The sequence below is a fragment of the Simochromis diagramma genome, unplaced genomic scaffold (genome assembly GCF_900408965.1).
Source record: "Simochromis diagramma unplaced genomic scaffold, fSimDia1.1 OVJJ01000091.1, whole genome shotgun sequence".
In the NCBI taxonomy this organism is placed as follows: Eukaryota; Metazoa; Chordata; class Actinopteri; order Cichliformes; family Cichlidae; genus Simochromis; species Simochromis diagramma.
The window spans coordinates 3,115,334-3,138,497 of record NW_024386901.1 but is presented as its reverse complement, the minus strand read 5'-3'; the positions used below and the strand labels follow the sequence as shown (position 1 = coordinate 3,138,497).

General features: G+C 40.5%; 1 protein-coding gene across 1 annotated transcript; it reads right to left on the bottom strand.

The window, feature by feature from the left end:
• Nucleotides 1–20,325: 20,325 nt before the first annotated feature.
• olig1 (oligodendrocyte transcription factor 1) lies at nucleotides 20,326–21,961 on the bottom strand. The gene has a single exon (XM_040034844.1). The coding sequence runs from the start codon at nucleotides 21,628–21,630 to the stop codon at nucleotides 20,845–20,847; it is 786 nt and encodes a 261-aa protein (XP_039890778.1). The 5' UTR covers nucleotides 21,631–21,961; the 3' UTR covers nucleotides 20,326–20,844.
• Nucleotides 21,962–23,164: the final 1,203 nt, after the last annotated feature.

Here is a 23,164-nt window from a genome sequence, read left to right as displayed (position 1 = left end):
CATGTTGATTTCTTAAAGTTTAGTCTCAAAACATGCACAGCAAGCAATACCAAAAGTAAATTGAAAATAAAAAAGATTAGCAAACAAAGTGCAAAACACAAAGCTACTAAACAAACATGAGCTGCAGTCTCCTGGCTGGCAAATTTGCAAGTTATTCCACCACAACCCATCCAGCCTCCTAATGCAGTATACTGATTAGATCTGTAGCTTTTCTCCTTGACCAGCATCACTTTGTGAGAGCTCACACAGAGCTCAGTGCCATTCTTCACAGCACTCCTTGAACTCTAGTCAGCTGTATTGCTCTTTAAGGCGTAGAAGGAGCAGAAGCAATGATGAGCAGCTGAGTACCTTTCCTGAATGGTAGGTGGGGGGTGGTGAGTGGTGGATGATGAAAATCTGAATAAGAAAATAGTACAATGCCACAGAGCAGCTTATAAATTCATTATTAATGAAAATGTCATTAATTTCTGGTTACATTGTAGTGCCAGGTTAAATCTTGTGAACTCAACATTAAGTTTTCTTTAAAGACAAAACACAGTAAATAAACAATATTTATAGAAATAGAAATAGAGTTAATATTTTAATTACAGGTAACAACACTGACGTGTACCAGAAGAACAGACTGTCAGGTCCTTTGTGATAGACAGTGAAAATGCATAGATAAAAGTGATATGCAACTACTTTTACAAAAAGGCAAACAGAGATGATACACAACACATGTTAACACATGTTAGCCAAGGTGGTGAGTAAGAGAATCTGTCTAGCATTCTAGTCTCCCAGCACTCTCCTGTTAAAGACCATTGATCTATTTATACTGTAATGTGGGTGCACAGCTAATCACAAGAAGACAAAAAAAAAAAGAAGAAAGAAAACACTAGCCTTTCACCTTGCCCAGCTCAAGCCATTGCTAAGGGGACATGTAAATGCTCATGACACACCCAGTGTAATTGGTGGCAAGCATAGTCAGGCCTGCATCCAAAGACTTTAGTCTCTGCAAAGACTTGCAGCTCCACCTGCAAGTTGACACTAATTTAAAGGGTGGTGCAAACAGGCACAGAGGAAAACTTGTGATGCAGAACTATGCAAATACTTTGCCTTTAGCTTTAATTAATATATTTTGACAGATTTTACTGGGCAAGCACTGCTTGTCTTGCTTGCCCTGATTCAATGCCACTGTGACACAAGATTACATAGCAAGCTAAAAAAAATTTTTTTTTATCATTTTGGCCAGAAATAAGAAATTCCATGTTCAAAAATAAATATTTTAGTCTCTTAGAATATTGTTGAAGTTCAGTTGTTTATGTTTTCACAAAATTGGATGACTTATAAATAACCTGGTACTACTTTCCAGTTGAAAATGTGTTTTCTGTCATTCCCATGTAAAACAAACATGCATTGAAACAGTTGCTGCTCCTTAAAACATCTGAGTGTGAGAATAGAAGGTCTTCAGACTCAGCAGCATGTATGAGCCATCTGTTAGACAGTGAATGTGTCTCTGCTTCTCTCGCTGTGACAGCACTCACTGTGAATTACACTGTTACCGCCAACTGTCTCACATACTGCAAACAGGGACGACTCTGTATATGTTATGCTAATGGTACATGGGTTATAGTGGCCAGCCTGTTGCTGGTGCTCTAAGAAAGGAGGAGAGGAATAAAGAAATAAAGAAAAGCTGAAACAAATAGAAATAAAGAAGCAGTGTCATTCAGACTCTCACGTGAGTGTCGTCTCTGTACGTTTGGATGCAGATGTGTGTTTGGTCTCCCAGAGTTGTGTTTGTATTTATATAATGAGTGAGGATAAAAATGCACAGGCACACATACAAAAGTAGGCTGTGTTTATTTGTCTAAAAACTTGCATAAAGACAGTTCCTGTGTATTCTAAAGGAAAGGAACTTAGATGTAAATATGAGTTCATTAGATGTCTGTGGGACACATAAAATAATTTGTGATCTCTTGCTTGTTTCTCATGTATGTATGACAGCCTGGGTCATGAGTTTAAAATAAAGTTTTTTGTTCAACAAAAGGATGGTGTACACTCACTGACCTGCATGAATGCCTATAAACTTTACACTGGATTGATATTGTAATGTAAAATGTACTTTTCTAGCCTCTAGGAAAGGTTGCATACAGTGATGTGAAATTCGTTTTTTATGGGATTCTTTGAAGTCCTGTGAAAATTCAAGTGCATCCTTACTGCTTCCACAAGATTTAAGAGGGAATGTAGCAGCCAGGTCCTGCTAATCAATTGCATTTGATTAACTAATCATGAGCAAATGTCACAAGTTTCAGCATTTTTGCTTGTCTGAAACATGTCGGTGAGTTAACACACTGCCAGTCTTCCCAGGAGTGGACAACCAAACAAGTTCATCCCAGCATCAGATCATGCAATGCTCAGAGAAACTCCAAATAACCCAAGAACTACCTTTTACACTATACAGGCATCAGTTAAATCTTAAAGTTCATGGCAGTACAATTAGAAGAAAACAAATGAACTTGTTTGGAAAGGGTTGCCAGTAGAAAGTGGTAACATGGTTGCAAAGTTGCATCTGAATAAACCAAAGGATTTCTGGAGCAATGTACTTTGGACAGATAAGACCAAAATTGAGTTGTTTGGCCCCACACCATCACATTACAGCAAATCAGTGCAAATGACTCTGTCAATTATAACTCTGCATTTCTTCATATCAGTCTTGCTAAACTATACAGATCTGTTAAACTATAAGAAAAATATTTTTTTTAAAAACAGTAATGTAATATAATGCAGTATTAGAAACCACATGGAACAAAAAGTGACAAACTTTGTGTGAAACTTGACCAAACCTTTGTTACAAAAACCGGAACTGGATCTCCAACAAAGAACAAGCAGCTTTTATTAGAAGAGCCAAAATTTCAGCCTGAAAAAAGACCATCAGGTAAGGAAATTGACCAAGAACCTCCACGTTTATACAGTTTGGGGTTTTGGTTTTTTTTAGCATTTGGGGATTTTGTGCACCTTCTACTCCAAGGTGACTGCTCAGACCTTGAGTGCAGACCTTCAGCACTATTGTCTCCAGCCCTACTCAGTACTCAATAGAGCTCAGTTTGGTTCTGTTTGATTGTTGTCTTTCTTCCAAAAATTATATCAAGTTGAAGTGTTGTCAAAGTGATAGAGTAGAGGAGATTCAGTAAGCTTCACTGACCCACTAGAGCAGTGGTCAGAACTTCCATGGTACAGAGGCCAAATTTAAATCAGGGGAGACTCTGCTTGGACAAACTTTTACTGAGATTACTGGAGCACATTAAAAGTTACTTTTTTGAGTCTGTCTTGAACTTCATTACTAGTTTTTGCCTTAAAAAGGCCAAAACATTAGCCACCATGCAGTACAGCATGCTTCAACTTCACCTTAGTTAATAATTTATTAACTGTAAGCATTTGTAAAATTGAGTGTTTGAAATAAGAAATCATAAGATGACTTCAAACACTTCTCTTTATGTTGTTAATGTTCCAAATGCCATATTGTCGACCGATAAATCAGCAGCTCAAAATATTTCCCTGAAAACCCAGAAAGATTGTGATGTGACACTGAGAGTAATCCAAAACCACTGACTTTAAAGCTTGGCTTTAACCTGTCTTCCTTCTCTCTCCCCAGATGGCCGCCCCTCCCTGAGCCGGAGGTTTCTTCCTGTTGAAAAGGAGTTTTTCCTTCCCACTGTCGCCAAAGTGCTTGCTTTGGCGACAGTGGGAAGTGGGACAGTGATTGTTGGGTTTTTCTTTGGATGTATTATTGTAGGGTCTACCTTACAATATAACGCGCCTTGAGGTGACTGTTGTTGTGATTTGGGGCTGTATAAATAAAATTGAATTGAATTAAAGCTTGCTCAAAAAATGCTTAAAATATGCAGAACCTCACAAACACACACACCCAATGTGATGCCTTAGAGTGCAAAGATGTGTCTGAGGGCAACAGACTATCTCCTATTCTTTCTTGTTGTGTCTTGTCTCTCTCTTCTTCTCCTACACACACAATCAAACACACACACACACACACACACACACACACACACACACACACACACACACACACACACACACACACAAACACAGGCACCTCTCTTCTGCAAGCAGCCTTTTCAATACTCAGCTGTCACTAAGACTGTATGGTGACCCGACCTTATTCTGCTGGTACACACATGTGCACGTACAAAAACACACACCCTTTTGTGTGTATTCCTTACATAGTCTCTTTAGAAGTAAAGCTCTTTGTGCGTGAATGTGTACCCATGTGTATGTGTGTGTGTATGCGTCAGATGAAGAGCACGGGGGTGCTCTCTGACAGTAGTTGTATTTTTACAATATACCAGTGCACAAACATGCTTGTTCTGTTAAAGAAAACAGAGTATGATATGTGATCAAGTCACCAATTATTACAGTTTTTTACAGACGCTAGGACACATTTCTCAATACTTAGGTCACGTTTGCAAAACTCCTCACACAGTGAGCACAACAGAAGTCTATGTGGGCTAAACTGAGGACCAGTTATCATTGTTTTGGCACAAAATGCATTCAATGACTACATCTCTCAAATTTCATGAATTATCTTCTCACTCAGACACAACAACTGCCAAAAATCTTTGTACGGACAGGACATTTTGCATACTGCTTACATACTGTTTTCAAAACTGTTAAACTTATGGCCAAAACAATAACACAATGCAAAACTTAAAAAGACAGCAAAATTCAACAGCAATATTTTATTGAAACATATTTTAAATCTAAAAATGCAGTTTAACCAGCCACAGCTTATTCTCATTGTAGATGAACATCTACACAGGTGTTACTCCTTCAATTTTTCAACTCCTTCAATTCTGGCATGCCAGAAGATTCTTTCCTAGGTGTGTTGCCCTAGATGACATAAGATGTGATGTGGATGAGAACCTGTGGCCAAATGGAGAAGACCGAGTAGATTAGCATTACTATTGTATGTGTATCAGTGGATGGTGTGTATACAAATTCTTGTACTTTGGGATTACTTAGTGCAAAAAAATAAAAATACATAAACAAATATTGACGAATTCTGCATGATGTCTGATTCATTCCAGTAACATATATTGAAATTATAAACAGAGATGTGTCCTTGTTTTACACAAGAAAACACTGTGTAATGCTACATGTTGTTAGTGTTTTTTAGGTCATTGTTTTGTGGGTGACAAAGTGTGTTTGTCGGCTGTCAACCTTTGCTAGTGTTCTGGAAGAATGAGTTTATTTGAGACCTGAATGAAGTGTTTTGGTAGTTGTAGTGCATTTTGAATGTGAAATGAACTGCTTTGCCAAGCTGACGGTCAGTTAGGTGGATTGTGTGAAGTGTTTTGCAAAAGTGACCTAAGTATTGGGAAATGTGTCCTAGCGTCTGTAAAAAACTGTAATCAAATTTATTGTTGTTAAGCTTTGGATATTTACAAAAAGTGCAAAATAACACAATGTGTAAGCAATCCAAATTAGCATATGAAGTATGGAAGTATGAAAATTGCTTTCTATCCATCTGCCATAGCACTTCAAACGCAGTTGCAAAATTCGGGGAACTTAAAAATGCCAGTTATGCTAACAAGTCCACAGGTTGTGATTAGCACTATTATGCACTTGCACTGTAACACACACATACTGATTATACTGTATGATAGTTGTCTGATGATGTGGCAAGACGGTGTAAGTATGGCATTTTTTTCACTTCAATAAAATCAGGTCTTAAAATTAACTTTAGTGGGGATGTGCATGTTTTGCACATAAGTTAGCACATGTATGACAGTGAGGTGTCTGCTTGTTTTGGGGATGGCATCAGTGTGTGTGTACGCATGTAGCACAATGTTTGTTCTGTGGGGGTATGCAGACAGATGGCTGGGACACTTCTGTCTGTGGCTGAACAGTCCCACCATTGTCTGTGTCACAGAGTGCATGGATTGTTGTGGCGGCCCGTCAAACTGTAGTGTCTGTAAATCTTACATGTTCTGAGACCAAAATTCACTCTGAATCCCATCCTGATGCACTGTCGGCCTCAACTGTGTCCTATTTGTTTCGACCCGCTTGGAAGAATTTAACCATTCACTCGCAGCTTGTTTCTCTCTTTAATCTTTGCATGTGTGTGTGTGTGTGTGTGTGTGTGTGTGTGTGTGCGTGCGTGTGTGTGTGTGAGAGATGGGATGTGAGGAATGTTTGCCTATTGATGACCACTGAATCCACTTTCAATTATACACAACCCATAAACATAATAACCTGGGAAAAGTGAAGGAGGGCATAAACTTTGTACTTTTAACTGTATTTTTTAAAAGACTTACAACAGTTCCTACTAATTAATCTATCACTTAATTAATATCTATCAATTTAAGTAACAGATAAACAAATGACTGATAAATGACTGATAAATGACTGATGTTTTCCACTATCTGTATAATAAATGTTTTTTCAATGGGTTCATTTCATGAAAAAAGGACATTTTCTGTGAATCAACATGAACTTCATGTTTTGACAGTCTGAGCGATGAGCTACAAGAACCTTTTCTGTAATTTTAAACATTTATGTCTTACATTTAAGCCCAAAGAGGCATGCTGACAGATTTTTCCCACTTGCTATAGCGTCCTTTCTTTATCGTCTATAAATACTGAGACATACTGTTGAGATTGCTCTTCTTCATCTTATATTGAAATATTTCAGAGATTAAATGTGTACCAGAGTCTCACTGGTCCAGTACACTTAAGTGGGCTGTGTGTGACCCACAATATAAGCTAAGTTTGGCATCCCTGTGTTAAGATTATCTAAATTATGATGAAACAAAACACTTTGGATAAATTTGTCCTAAGAAGATTTTGTGAGGAGCAGAGAAAGAGGATTCAGCCTTTTCATTCCCAATACAAATACCTGCTCTTGAACCACAAGTGCCAACCTGCAGTTGTGTCTGTGTAGGTTCTCAGTCATCCAGGCCTTGGTAGTCTAAGGAGCATGGGGAAAAAAAATCTTGTCACAACATATAAATGTATCTCACGCTGACAAACATGTGATTTAAGGTTCAGAGAAAAAAAAGTGTTGCTTTTTTTCTCTTAAAAAAAACCCCTCTAAAAAATCAAGCCACATATGTTTGCTCACTGGAAATGAAACAGACATGCAGAAAGTGACACCTCACTCCAAAAGTGTGCAGATGGGATCCAACACAAAAGAACTTTGAACCAATTATCATAATCTCTCACTCCCTTCCTTTCCCCTCATGATTAAACATGGGAGAGTTAAATCAGACGATTAGCATGCTGTCAGGGAGAAGTCTAACTGCTGTTGTGTTTCACAGTGTGAGAGACAAAGCGCTGGCCTGCGCACCGACAAGCCTCCCTGGCCAGCTACAGTAAACTGGTAAACACACGTCTGTTTGGCTCAGCGGGGGATGACAAACACCCGCCGAGGAGGCAGAGATGAGAGGGCGGGAGGGACTGAAGAGATGGAGCCCGTTTTGACTCTTTGGCCCCTGCGTCTCTTGGTGCCTACTGTCCAGAAATCTGGGACTAAACAAGTCTTTTCTGAAAGGTCCCGGCACGACTGCCAAATGTGTTTATGGGTAATGGAGGGAGGGGTGGTGAAGGGCAGACTAATTTAGACAGAGAGGTACGTTAGACATTGGACTCACCTTCAGTGTTTTTGTTGAAGTTTTACTGAACACAAGAAGACACTGACGTGTTTGTGACATTAGAAAGAAAAATGCTGTCAGTGTCCGCAAGTTACTGGGATACTGGGATGTCATAGTAACTGCTCTTGAGGAAGAAGAGCATTCAAACATACTTCTTGATGAAGAACTAGGGGCAGATACTTAAGCTATATCACCTTTTCCTCTCACTCATATTACTTCTTAAAGGCTCTTTCTTAGGCTATGATGCATCCCAAGGGGTAAGTCTGTGATATTGGGCTTTTCATACAAGACAGACTTCAATTTTGGCTCCTGCGGTTTGTACATTTATTCATTCGGCATCATTCCACCTCAGCATGTGACGACTGTGCGTGCAAAACAATCAGAATTTGTTTTTGTGGTGGTAGGTGCGTTTCTGCATGCCAACATTTACACGCGTCTTATCCATCCCGCCTTCACTCGCTGACGTTTGGAGGTCGTTGGAGTTGTCGTCCGCTGAGCGACAGCTCACTCTCGTCGAGGCCGATCTGTCTGGCCGCGAGCCTGCCGTACCGGCTTTTGCAGTGCCGTGTAACCATGCCGACAGGATTGGGCCAGGGTCCAGGAAGACAGTCGGCATTGGAAGCTGTCAGCAGCAGCTCCGTTTGACAGCATGCAAATATATGCAAATGAAGAGGTCCAGCCATGACACCTGCACACAGGAGGAATGGACTGTGCCCTTTCCAGCAGAGGACTCAGGATGGTGGGTACACTGCCCAACACACACACACACACTCGCACTGATATACACAAAAGGACACACAATCACACTGCATTGCTTCAGAGCTCCATAGAAAGCTCGAATTAAGCAGTTAAAACATGCAAGTACTTCAAAATTTGGAACTTATATGTGCTGATTTGACTAAAATCATTTTTCATGGATTCACAATCTTAGAAACAAGCCCCGCCCTCTCCAAACCACTGTGAGGTTTCTAACGAAGTTACTGATGCTATGTTGCTCTTATTTTAACAGGATTAATTCAGACTGACAAAGTGTGCAGGGGTTAAATCAAACAGGCTTTCTTCTTGTTTGGTGAAACATAAAACTTTGTCTGATCTAAAATGAGCGCTTAAGCAATGTGGAACAGCCTGAGGTCACATTACCACTCTAGGTTACACTCAATTTAAATAAAATACCTAAAATTGTATTTATAGTTTAAAAAATGCGTTCTGTAACGTTTGTTAAGTGTTAAGCTGCATTCACTTGAGTTTCTTCCCACCTTACTGACCTCTACAGCAACACAGCAAACACACTCTGTCCACCTTTTAACTTATGGCGGAGCTCTTTCCAGGCTCCAGACTAAAGTCCTTTGGGTTTATTGTTCAGTGGGTCAAAATCATGTACCTGTGTGATAAAAATGCAGCTCCTCGCTTGGCCTCTCCTCATTTCTCTGAAGTGTTTTGACTCCTGAGTTGACCCTGCCGGCTGGTTTTGGCATTCCAGCAGGCTGGAGGAGAGGAGTGAGCGAGCTGTGGCCCCTAGCAACCCTTGCAAACACACACACATCCACACACGTGCGCATGCTGTCCTTGGGTTGAGGTGTCCAGGGTTTCTGCTGGTCAGCAGAAAGAGAACGGCTGTGTGATGGCACAAGTGTCTGTGTGAGTGTTTTGGTGGGGGGTTGTAGCTGTCAGAGCAGCCCTAAAAGTGTGCATGTCTGTGGGGGGATACGTGTGGTTGTAATTTAAAAGTAAGGAGAGGTGGGGTGGCCTTTGGGAGGGAGCTGAAGTCTAGTGGCTCTGATCCAGACCTTGTACCATGTAAACTGACTACACCCCCTGCATCTCAAAAAATCTCATATTTATAACATGCACACTCACATTCACTTACGCACACACACACATGAAAACAAAGACTCTCCCCTTTGCCCTTGTCTGTTTTCGTGTGTGCGTGTGTGAGCAGATGGACAGGTTCATGGACCCTGAGGGAAGAGACGAGTGTGTGTCTCCTACCGCCACAAAATACAAACAATATACACAACAATTAAAAGATACCGACGCAATCAAAAGTGTGCGTTCGTGGACTCACGAGGAGAAGCGATCCATTACGTATGAAAGCTTTGAGGTTTTTCAATACATTTGTTTAAAGTTTCTAACAGACAAAGAGATTAATGAAAGTGATGCAGCGCTCTGATAATAAACTTGTTTATTATGAAAAACCAACAAAAATCTGTAAAAGTGCCAGTTTCTGAAACTACTTTGGGTCTTTGGACACAGAGGCAAATGAGTGAGTTGGATTTGACTTTGGGGTTGGAAAAAGCCTAAATGAATAAAAATAAATAAGATGCAAAAGTAAAATAAATCCCCCGTGTGAAGCAAACACATGCTTGGAAGAAAAAGAACTTAAACACTACAGCATGAAAATGATCAGGCATGCAGTGTTTAAAACGCTAAGCTGAAGTCCTGGTAATGAGTTCATAAATAATTGTCTTCTTTGAACACATTAGTGGAAATGAAAATGATTTGTTTATGCATAAAGCTTTGGTTGTAAACACTTTATATAAAATCATCTTTCCTTCTTCCATCCTCCTCGGCTCGCCTTAAGCTGGTCACAGGATCGCGCGACGCACTCGTCAGAGTAAAGAAGTGAGAGGAGAATCCTCCATCCTCATGATTGATGACTCCACACACAGTCGGTGTTTGCCTTCTTCACGCCACTCTGGCGTCTTGTATGAAGGAGATATTCATAGGTTTGCTAAGCACTTAAAACTGAGTGCATTTATTAACAGCCTAAATCCCAAAAAAGGATATAAATTAGTTTATAATCTAAAATAAATTGACAAAAATATATTTTTTAATATTTCAAAATGTCACCAACCACTATCACTTGGGCAATGTGTGGTGTATATAATATTTATGAATTTATACAATTTTTTAATCATACCTACATAGACAGTAAATAGATTTTATGAATTGATATTTGTACTGTTTTTATTTTTTTTTAAATTACAATAAAAATTTCCAACAAGTTAAAAATCAGAAAATTACTTTGTTACTTTGATATAATCTGATCACAGGAGGGAAACAAATAACCAAGGAGATCATTCTTGATAATTCAGATATTTGATTCCCCCCAAATCTGGGCCTTGTTCACTCATGCAGTAGTAACACTGAAAAACTAACCCGTCTCTGGGCGCACAATGGCGGGTGCCCCCCCTGCCCCTCAGACTCCCCACATAGACGGCGCTGTCTGACAAGCCCGCCTGCCAAACAACTCAATTAAGGAGAAAAGGAGGCAAGAAAGAGAAGCCCAAACAGAGGAGCGAGAGAAAGGAAGGAAAGAAAGAGGACAGGAAAACAGAGGAGGGAGAGGGCCGGTGCCTGTCAGGCCACGTCGACACCCAGCCAACGTTTGGCGAGAAGCGACAAAAACACAAAACGAAGAAGAAAAGAAAACTGATCTGTGATGTGTTAACTGGAATTCCTGCTTCTGAGGCCACCGAGGGTTCAGAGGGCAAACCGAGGGCCAGGGGTTCATTACCACAATGACGCTCACACGCACTGTTAAAGCACCACAGAGTTCACATGTTCGAGCCTATTTCCAAACCATATACATAATGTGGCTTCACGTAAATCTACTAAATACCTTTGAAATGTTTAAAAATGTTTCTCCCACTTTCTTTATGTTTAGTAACAGTGGAGATTGTTAACTACATGACTATTGTTTTCTTGTTATTTAAGAAAATAATCAAAGCAATTCTTCTAAAGGATAAAATGAAGATCAACTGTTCGAAAATAAAGTAAAATGCATTTTAAAGGCAGCACAATGATGCTTTAATCTTTCTTTTTTCTCTCTCTGTTTTTTAAAAGCACCCTGCAACACAGAAGTAATCCATTCATTCTAAGTAGTGAGGAGCTGTGAGACGTTTAGCACATGCAACAGTTTGATACTGAGGATGCATGTGAAGACATAATCTGCCACATATCTATGAAATAAACACATCGCTTATCATTTTATGAATAATACATCTGACCCTTAAAACACATTTCACAGGGCATCACCTGGCTGACTGAGAAGTAAAGTATACTGCACTGCGTGGGCAGTATACTCACAATAATAAGCTGCATGTCTCATCTTAAATACGCTGTACTTGGTTAGTCTATGGCAACATGTTGCATCATTTTTTTAAGTTCTGGGAGGTAATTATATTTCAAAGCGCCGAGGACCTGTCACAGTTCTCAAATTTAGCGAGCTACAGCTTAAAACTGGATGTTTTTTTCTATTTCACAAATCTGTACCTCTTTCTTGACATTATCCTAAACATTGCAAAGTACTTGTCCATCAGAATAAATCTGAGGAAGCACACAAAAGCTGAGCCATCCTTTAAAAACACAGACTGTCTGCGGACTGCCTTGAGAAAATCCTGTTTAAGAGCTAACGCTACATGCAAAACTTTATTTACTCGTATCTCCTTCTTTTATGCTTTTCACTTGATATTTGGTTGCAGAGAGAAATAAAAAAGTTTAGAACTCAACGATCAGTAGCCATGTAACCTTCCTACCATCCCTCACTGGGAAGGGGCTCAGATCGTCTGAGTAAAGAGATCAGAAACATAATTCACAGAGCGAATGTTTTATTTGAGGCTAAATTCACACCATGCAAAAACTGCACTTTTATTTAGTAATAACAATGGGAACATCTGAGAAAAAACCGAGTGCCTATAGTGACATAAGGGAGCCTCCAATTTCTTAAAATGAACTTTTTAACTCTTTCACCTATAAAGATGGCATTTGACAACCTCCTCGTACTCGTTCTGATGAGTTTTGACGCCTCAATAAAGACGTGTTTTGGGGACAATTAGAATAGTTTTCCCAAGGGTAGCTGCACAGGCAGAGGCCGCCCTCACTAACTTCTGATGCACATCCAGTCACTTTGTTCTGAAGCCTGAAATATGACAGAAACCACTCAGTGTAGAAAAATGCTTCAAGCGTTGCTCCTTGTAGGCTTTCAAGGGATAAAGAGCTAAACATACATCTGTATTTGTTTGAGTCAGTAACAAACGCATAATAGCTCAAACGTTTATATCTTCATGAGTTTCGGTGAAGTCAAATGTAAAATGTACTGGGTGACGACGAGTGGCCTGTTCTAAAGACACCAAAATGAGGGATTCCTCTTTTCAGCTCCAGCTCTATACAGCGTACAGGTTATAGGTTCTAAACAACATAAACACTTTTCCTCTGGCTCACATTGTATTTTATTATTTTAATGTAATATTTTAGCTGCACGCAAATTCATAAAAAAATCTGTTTAATAGCAAATTAAATTGTTTATTGATTTCTTTTTTTTCATGATGACCAGCTGAACTTTGATTTCAGTGAAATCATCTGTTCGAGTTTTTGCTTTGGCCTTCACCACTAAATAATTTCAGATTTCATCAATACGTTTTCTTCGGCCTTACATCATCTCAGTCTGTTTTCTTGGGGCGTTTTTGGGGGGGGAGGGTTGTTTTGTTTTTTTGGATTGTCGACTGGGGTAATGAGGTGAGGTTTGATGGCCGCCTGTAAAGTTGTAATGAGGGCTGCGGTGTGAATAGGACAGAGGGCTGGAAAGGGTGGGAGAGAACACGATGCTTAAAGAGCAGGCCGGCAAACTCCGCAGTAACCCCGTTGTATCGGCTCAGTCTGAGAACGACAGGGTGACAGAGGGGATCGGGAATTTCGGGGTGGGACAGGACAGGACAGGAGGGCCTGATGTTATTTAGGCAGGGAATGAATAAAAGCTGGGTTAGAAAGTAAATGGGGGTCCTGACCAGCCCCTGTGCTCCTCTCATTGTGAAAATGAAATTTATGGCTAGGGATTTCCTAAGCCAAGGACTCCCCACGTTGACTGGTTAAGTGCTATGAAACAGTGCAACAAAGGCCGGAGGCAAATTACACTCTGAGATAAGAGGCTGCAGGAGAGGGGACAGTGGAACATCATGTGTACTGCACACATTAGAGACACATGTTGGGGAACAAAGTGGCTGGGTGGGTTCAGAAACAGCATTTTGTGTAGCTGAAATCCAGCAGGCCTTTAAAATTTGTGTTTGCACTACGGGGTGCTTGCAACACTAAAAACAGCAACTTTACTAAAGGATTCTGAAACAAAGCATTAGCAGAAACCTGCACAGGTGGTGGTTAAGCGTGACTGAAATGTTTCTTTTTATGATGTATTTATGTGAGATTTTTGATTTGCTCGATCTAAATAAAAATAGCACAAAAAGGTCTTGGAAAAAAAGAAAAACAGGAGGTGTAAGCAAATGACGGCACAGAAGCAGGTGGAGTCGATTACTTTTCTACATCAGAGCAACGCGTCCTATTATGCCCACATACAGTGACGCTGGGTCATTCTGATAGATGCTGGTTTATTAAAGAAACAGAAGCAGTTGGTCAAGGATAAGCTAAGACTTGAGGTTACAGTCCATCTTTTGCTACCACAGCAGGCTCGTCTCCTACAACCTGCACATGACTGCAAATACATTTTCACAAATACATTATTCTTCATCAAGGTAGAAGTCTCATTGAGGATGAAAATCTCTTTTTCAAGTGAGCCCTGCTCAAGGAAATGACAACAAATATAACACATAACAAGTAACGGGAAAATACATGTGAGATACAAGCAAGTGAGCACAAATCCATCCAAATTATACGCAATGAACGATGGTTACGAGTGCAACATCAAAGGCGGTCGCGTTGACCAAGAGAACTATTTTCTCGCTCCTTTAAAAATGGATTTAAACGGTCCTATTGTAACCAGTCCTGACAATTTCAGCTCCTTCTGAAGTGCATTTAAGGAAAAAGGGGATACGTATTTAAAAGCCAAACGTTTTTAAAGCTAGATAATAGCACTCTATATTTGGCAAGTCATAGAAAACATTCATACTGCTCTCACTTTCTCTAAAATTGCTTTCCCCTATGAGAGAAACATTCTTTATAGATGCCTTTAGTTTGGGCCTTATTAAGATTACAGTTGCGTTCTTGGGTTTATACAGAAAAAGTCAAAAACATGGGAAGAAAGATGTTGTGCATCTACCGTTCTTTTATTGCCTAAATCTGACCAATCTGAAGCTGCCTTTGAGAATAATCCAGGTAGTAAACTGGCTCAATATAATTAGGCAATACAACTCTATATATGCTTTCCAAGTCTAATCTAATGTTGTATCGAGCTCCACACGTGGGTAAACTCTCAAGATGTAGGAGCTGTTAGCAAGTACAATTTCCATGGTAACAGGTAAACATAGTCTAACCACTGGCAGAGTGTAGATGTGTGGAAATGTGTGCTTTGCATCGTGTTTTAGCATATTTATGTGTGACTCACGTTTACTGTTGTAACAATGTTCTTATACTGACAGTTACAACCAATTTTAATAGTTTTTTTTAAATTTTAAATTAAGAAAAAGTGTGCGTGCCTGTGAGCGCATTGTCTTACGCGCTCTTTTCACCCTATTGAACAACAGTGATGAAATGGAGATGAGTTAAAGTGCTAACACAAAGACTGACCAGACCCCTGCGTGGCCGCAACAATGAAACCACCAAACACAAGAAAGTGAGAGCCTCTTGGAGAAATGGAGAGAAAGAGCAGAGAATGAAAGGGGGAGAAATTAAGGAGCCTGACTTAAAAAAAAAAAAAAAAAGACGAAGAAGAAGAAGAGTGCAATGGGGGAGAGAAGAAGGGCCGGTCTGTCCTGAGAGCAGGAGGAAATGGATGGTGGGCAAAGGTAGCAGAATAGAGAGCAAAGGTAGCTAATCCCTCCGGAGACATAAAGCAGCTATATGTAAATGAAAGACGTGAAGTTCTGCCGTCTCACTTTGATCTGTGAATCAGGCTCTCTCTCCACTCCCCTTCCTCTCCTCCTTCACTCTCACCCTCTTCTCCTTCCCCATTTTTTTCTTGTAAGAAAATCAAGCCTTATTTAGCTTAATCTCACTTAATAGCATGTAGCTCCTCTTTTGTCCTCCCCGATGCTAACAGATTCCCTCCTTTTCACTCGGCACTATTCACATATCTGCCATCCGTAATCCTCTTATTCCGGGGTGGCAATTATTTTGAGTATTTTATCAGCATTATGATTATGATTATTTTCATTATTATTATTCATGCAGGCTGTGCTAAGGGCCAGGTTGTGGCTGAGAATATCCTCCCTATCAGCGCCTCTTATTCTTTCTCAGAATGAGGCTGCCTGCTTTCTTCCAGAGGGGTGGCGAGTTTGCAGGAGTGAACCCCATTCAGAGTGACACATTTTCTGGGCGTTTGAACATATTGTGGAGTGAGTGTAATGAGTAGCAGCGAATCACCCCGTCCCGGCTCCTTAACACAGGGAAACATTAAGAATTTGAGGACGGAGGAGCGAGAGGGGGCTAATAATCAAAGGGCCTTCTTTTCTTGTGGAGCAGTAATTACACGGGAGGGTTTTGATCTTTTGCTTGTTGGAGCAATGAATTGAGGGGGAAAGGGGATGAGGACTGTTTCACAGTTTTTGAGGTGGGGTGAAGGGTAGAGGATGATTTTCAGCTCAACAGCTAGTCAGTCTCTGAAGGATATCAGAGCTTACAGTGGAGAAGATGGAAAGAAGTTGGCATATGGAGAACGTTGCTTCTATTTATTTTTAGTGAGTGAATCATTTCTGAATTGTGAGAGAATGGCAGGTAATGTAGGATTGAAACACTCGCAAAGGGTTCAATCAGTTCAAGCCTTTTAAAGCAAATGGGGGTGTACATCTGGGAAATTCAGAGACAAGTAAGCGGTAAAGAAAAGTCAATATTAGCCATTGGTCAGTTTAGATGCTAACACCCGTCTTCTAATGTTCTAAAGCAACTCTATTACTAGTTTACATTTTTTCCAGATGCATGAAGTGACAGTCTTCTTCTAGGTACTTTGGAAAATTGTGGTCAACATGACTGAGCCTTTGCCTCAGGTTTGATCATTAAAGTGTCCACTAGGGATGGGTATCGTTTAGGTTTTATCCGATACCGGTGCCAAACCGGTACTTTTGAAACGGTGCCGGTGCTCAAACGGTGCTCAAACCGGTGCTTAAAGAATGGAGAACACAAACTTTGTCCAAAAACCTCTCATGTTCAGCTGGTTTGTTTTGTAAAAAGATAACAATGTTAGCCTTTTCTGCAGCTATGGGGCATATATGGTATCACTCTTGGCTGGAAGCAGTGCTTAAACAATGGAAAAAACACAAACTTTATCCAAAAACCTCTCATGTTTAGCCGTTTCCCTCTTTTTCTTTGGTCATTTTAGCCTTTTTGGCCAGGGTGAAGGGAGTATCTGCCATCAAACAAGAAGACAGCCGCATGTAGCTATGATGATGTTTGCTAGTTCACCTTACCTGCATTAATGTAATAACGTGGTTAGCCTACTCAACGTAAATTACACACGAACAACATTAAGCTACTCACGCAGAGAAGAACGGCTGCTGCTGCATCATCATCCGTCAATCATTTCTGCTACATTGGCAGGGCTAGGGGCCAGGACTCTATTCTTTGGGTTTTTGGGGATGTTGCTAACTCCGGGTCTGATAACAGTCACCACACCCGCAGTAGATGCGCTCGGTGTGAGGTCTCGCAGCAAGCTATCAAATACGGCGCATTTCTTGGCTTTTAAAAAAAAAACGCTATGCGTCGCCAGGTGTTTCATCGGATTCGAGGTGTTACCTCCTTTGACAGCATCACAGTATCAGCTTAAAGCACTTGTTGCAGGCTGCTGAGTTTGCATATTTTGCTGTGAAGTACAGCCAGACTTTTGACCGCTTCGCCTTGGGCATTTTTAATCTATAGCTCTGCTCTAAAAGAACGTAAGTACCTGGACCCGCCTACTATCCTCGGAAACGTAAAATGATTGGCTAGAAGTGTATCACAGCTCAGGAAAAAAAAGCACCGAAATAAAGCACCGAAATGTGCGCTGCTTTTCGGTCTGGTTACTACCGTTTATGTCAGAACCGGTGCCATCATGGCACCGGACACCGGTACCCATCCCTAGTGTCCACCTTAAAACCAGTATGTCATATTAAGAACTGTGATTTTTCGTTCTAAATCATTCTTGGACACTATGATGAACAGAGTCTGATTGCTTTTGAAGGTAACACTTTAATGTTTATTAAATTGAATCTAGGTCTGCAAAGGCGATGTTCAGTTTAGGCACTTAATATGCACTACATGCAGAGGCTGATCCCTCTGTTAAGGTTTTGCCTCCAAGTTTTATTTTGAAAGAGTCTGGCGTGTTAGTTTCACTTCCCTGTTGCGTCATTAGGTTCATGTGTGTCAGCTGTTTCCCCCATGTGTCTTCCCTTGATTACCTCATGTGTGTATTTAACCCTTTAAAGCCTGTCGGACCTCCGTTTTGCGTAACTATTTTTAAATCCCTGTAGAACCGGAACCGCGTAAGCTAGCACAATATGTTTTTTTGCATATGAAACCAGAGGAGTTGTACTTACATCTTATGCCATCAGCTTGTCCTAGGTCACGGTTTCCTTCCACATATAGCTTTGCAAATATTGCATAAGAAGCGCTTGCAGGAACAAAAACATAATATTCCAGATCCGATCAGCTGTTCGTAACACTTCCCACATTGAAACAGACATCAGCATCGCATGTCTGCCATTACCTGCCTGAAACAGGAAGTGACGTCATTTTCGCGGAAAATGTAGTTTTTTTACTTGTAGGCCTTAAAAGCCTATACTAGTGTTTTTATAAGTCATGTTTGACTTTTCTGAATAGTTTCTGGGATGCTTCGAACTCAAACTGCAACTGCTTAAAATAGTTTATTTTGATGCACATGCTGTTTTCTTTGCAAATTTGCATCATAGGATTGTTTTTCGTTTTTCCTGCAGTATATAAAAATTGGTGTATCTCAAAAATAACACTATGAAGACACTCAAAATAAATTTCCTGTTGTTGTAAACTATTTTTTGCAACTTTTTTGTATTTAAAGTTTTGAAGGATAAACCTCTTAAATTTCTCCAAGTAGAAATATATGTAAAAAAAAAAAAAAAAAAAAAGATTTTCAATTTTTTTGTAGTTTATTGCACTTTTTTGCAATTTATGTAGTTACTATGGACTTAATGCATACATATTATTAAAATATGGGCTATAACAGTTGTATTAATGTATAGCAACTTGAAATGCTCCCAAAAATGGCACTACAGGATGTAAAAATATAAAGTAAGCTCTGGCGGCCTTGGTTCTATGGTAGGTCTTAAAGGGTTAAGCCCTCTGTTGTCCGTGTGTCATTGTCAGGTTGTGGTCAAACCTGTCATAGATTTCTGTAGTGTCTTGTAGTGTTGCATGGTGGTTCATAGTTTTCATAGTTTTGCCACCGTTTGTTTTGTTGTTTTCATGTCTTACACCTGTCATCAGCTGAATAAAGCTTGTTTTTGGTTCAACGCAACTCCATTCTCGGCATCAGCATCTGAGTCCTGTTCAAAAAAAAAAAAAACATTGGTGCACCCCGGCGTGACAAAAACAAGTGTTTTTATATTATAAATGCATGGTAGAAGAAACCCTGAAAGGAGGATCACTTCTCATTCTCAACAGTGACAGAATTTCCCACCATTTGTTTAAAAAAACATATGCAAATGTTTGCAGTAGTCACAGTAGAATCTTTCTGCTATTAGTTTGCAAGGAATCTGCTCATGTTTGCTTCTATATTTATTGGAACTCAATCACTTTTCAAACATGAACTCCAGACATGGGTGCCGTCAGACATTACTTTGTACTTTGTACTTGGAGCTGGCGAGTTGTAGGCTGCTTCACACCTGATCCAACAGCCTGTGATATTTCCAACTTCCACAGGTAATGTCTAGAAAAGTTGATGACTGAAGCACATGTGTGAAAAACACGGCATAATAAACTTTGATTGGTGCTTAGCTATCTTGCAGTCTTGTGCATCTGTACTCAGTTTAACAGTGGTTTATTTTATTTTTTTACTTTTTTGGGCAATGAGCAATGCATTGTGGGATAAAAAATCCACTTATTTTTTAATATGCATACTAGCTAGTAAGGTCTGTACTATTTGCTACTTCCTTCTTTCTGACACAACTGGACACTTCCTTTCCTCTTCCTTCTGCCTCTAATGCAACAATCAGCTAATATGAACCTTCAAACTGGAATACAGACATTTCTTAAAGTTTAAAGTATTATAAAGTTACTAAAGACTTGGTTTCTGACCCAGTATGAACCTTCCAGATCCCTCAGGTCATCTGGATCTGGTCTTTTATCAGTTCCCAGAGTCAGAACCAGACACGGAGAAGCTGCATTCAGCTTCTATGCTCCTTATATCTGGAACAAACTCCCAGAAAGCCTCAGATCAGCTGAAACACTCAGTTTATTTAAATCCAGGTTGAAGACTCACCTGTTCTCAGCTGCATTTGAATAAAGCACCAAATCCACACTTTTAAGCTTAAATTTCAAAACTTACATTTAACTACTGATTTTATCTATTGTTCTGATTTTATCTGTTTTGATTTTATATACTGTTTTGTTTGTTTGTTTGTTTGTTTGTTTGTTTGTTAATTAGTTAGTTTATTTGCTTGTTTTAATCAATTCTAAATCATGCTTTTTATTTGTTCTTGTTTCTAATGTCTCTGTAAAGCACTTTGAATCACCTTGTTGTTGAATTGTGCTATACAAATAAACTTGCCTTGCCTTGCCTTGCCTTCAAACATCAAGAGTTTATTGTTGTTTATTTATTGTGGTAAACATTCCAGTTATCAAAACTTAGGGTTCAAAACTGAGAAATCCAGCAAATCTGCTACATTAAGACTCACAAAGTGATTGGTGTGGAGCCCATTGAATTTGAAACAGAAACATAAACAAAATCATGACATAAACAAGTTTTTTTTCAAGCTTTAAGTAAAACTGAAAGCAAACTAATAAGCCGAGATTTCATAGTCTTACGCCAACAATGTTATTCAACCTCTGCTGCAGCACAACACTGTAGCTACGTGTATCATGCACACAGTCATTACAGTTTATAGCTAATATGCAGAACATTGTGAGAGTGAGAAAAAAAAGAATAAAAGAAAAATACTTCCATCATGCTTTTTAAAAGAATCAAATGATAAGCGTGAGTAGTGTAGTAACATATCATAAACATGTTAAAAATGTTAGAAAAATAACAATTCATATAAAAAATGCTGCATTCAAGTCCATTCTTCAGCGAACTTCTTCAACTTTCAATGTCACTTTGGGAATCTGGGAGCTAGAGTGGAGTGATTGAATCTGGGCAGTCTGCAGACTCCACAGGGACACAGCGACCCTGCTGGAGCACCTGCAGAGCTCCACTGCATGGGGGCCAGTGGGGCCTCCATGGGACCTGGAGAAAGCAACGGACATTTGGCTCCTGCAGATGATGAAGAACTGGAGGGAGATGATGATGATGAAGAGGAGGAGGAGGCTGCTGAGGAGAGGAGGGATTCCTGGGTGAGGAGGAGTTGACCGGGACTGGAAATGAGGGGCCACCCTCCTGCAAGCAGCAGCCGGGGGACTGGTCCTGTGGTCACCCCCATACCTACACTTACCTCCCCCAGCAACCGCCGCATCTCCTGCAAAGATGAACCCAGCAGGAGGATATAGTTCCTGGCTAGAACCAGGGTAGAGATCTTGGAGAGTCTGCGGCCCGGAGTTGCTCCATGTTGGTGGGACTGAGAGGAAGCAGACGAAGGCGAGGAGGCATAAGGCACCATGACCTCCCTCAGAGCATCCATAGCAATGTTTAAGTCCTGCATCCGCTTCCTCTCCCTGCTGTTGATCTTTCTTCGAAGTTCCTGCTGCTCCTCAGGGCTCAGCTCCCGCTGAGGTTTGCTTGATCTCTGGCCATTTGGGAGGCCAAGCATCGGTGCAGGGTTTAGGTGAGAGCTCAGGTTGAAACCTGGAGGGCAGTGGGATAAGTCCTGGGCAGACCCAGAGCCGCAGAGAGGTAGCGACTGCTCTCGGGCTCTGATTACTGGGTTTGGCAGCACATTCATAGTCTCCTAAGAAGAGCTGCAGTCCGGTGAAGACTTCAGCCAAAGAGAAAGTTTGAGAGAAAAGCCAAAGAAGAATTTAATAGTCAAAGCTAAAAAAAAAACCCCACTTTACTCAAACTTTAAAAGAAAAAGAAAAATCCACAAGCTGTAAAATCTAATTGTCATTCCCTCCACCTGTTGCGCTCCCCTTTGTTTGCAGGAGACTGCAAGCTGCCATCCAGCACAGTGACTTTTGACTTCTGAGGTTTCTGGCTCCGGAGTAGTGAGCAAATGAGAGCTTTCTAAAGTGGCAGCCCGGTTTTATCTCATTTCCACAGCTGCGCGAGGCAAGAATGACGGCTCACACAGTGGAGAAGTGAGCTAAATGATCCCCTCGCATGCCCCCACCTCAGCTCTCCTCCTCCCCGACATGCCATGTGCTCTTTTCAAAAGTACATATGCGCATCCAACTTTGTGAATTTTGACAGTCAAATGAGGTTGACTGTCAAGGTTGTCATCCAAAGAACACCATGACAAGCTCACTGAACATTTGGATCAGTGTAAGACAGGATATTAGAGGTTAAACATGAGGACAGCTAACACTAAACTAAACCTGTCTTGGTCTGACATTTACTGTTTTCATATAACCTTTGAGCTGCTGTCCTCACTTAACAAAGTTGTCTGTGCACTTTTTAGGGATGTCATGCTGTAATGGCTTAGACCCCGTTTTGCCTTCAGAAATGGCTTATTTCTCTGTGGCACTGATTCAGCAAGGTGCTAGAAACATTCCTCAGACATTTTTGCCCATGTTGACGTGACAGCATCACACAGTTGCTGCAAAGAATCTGCCGTTCCAGCACATCCCAAAGGTGCTCTGTTGGACTTACATCTGGTGACGGTAACTAGTTTTGTGACATGGTCCATTATTGTGTCAAACACAGGTATGCTGTGGTATTTAAATGATGGTCAAATATCCCACATGCTACTGCACCACCACTAGCAAGCTGAACTGCTGATACCTTCCAAGTTAGAGCGATGATTTCATGTAGTTTATGTCAAATTCTGACCATGTCACCTGAATGTCACAGTAGAATTCGAGTCTCATCAGACCCTGAGCAACATTTTTCAGTTTTCCTTGGCCCGATTTTGGTGAACCACTAAGAATTGTACTGTCAGCGTCCTGCTCTTAGCTGACAGGAGTGGCACCTGGTGCTGCTATAAGCCATCTGATTCAAGGTTTAATGTGTTTAACGTGTGTGGCCGGTGTGGCTATGCACATGTACATGTGTGAGTCAAAACAAAGAAGCACTTTTACAAGAACACAAATGAATGGTCCTTTCTCCAGTGTGTGTCAGACAATAGTGAATGAAGGCAATCAGGACTCTGAGACCTTTAAGAAGCTCAGTACTGCAGATAGGTTCATTGCATGCAAGCTAGTGAATTAACAGAATATTGTCAGAAATTTGACCTTCATTTGGTACTGTTATTCGTCACCTCTGTGGTCAGCATTTGAAACTTCAGTAAAATAAAATAAGAAGTTAAATAAACAGATTTA

Bases quoted from the DNA above. Each gene is read 5' to 3' on its own strand.
- olig1 (XM_040034844.1), bottom strand. From the start codon at position 21,630: ATGAATGTGCTGCCAAACCCAGTAATCAGAGCCCGAGAGCAGTCGCTA.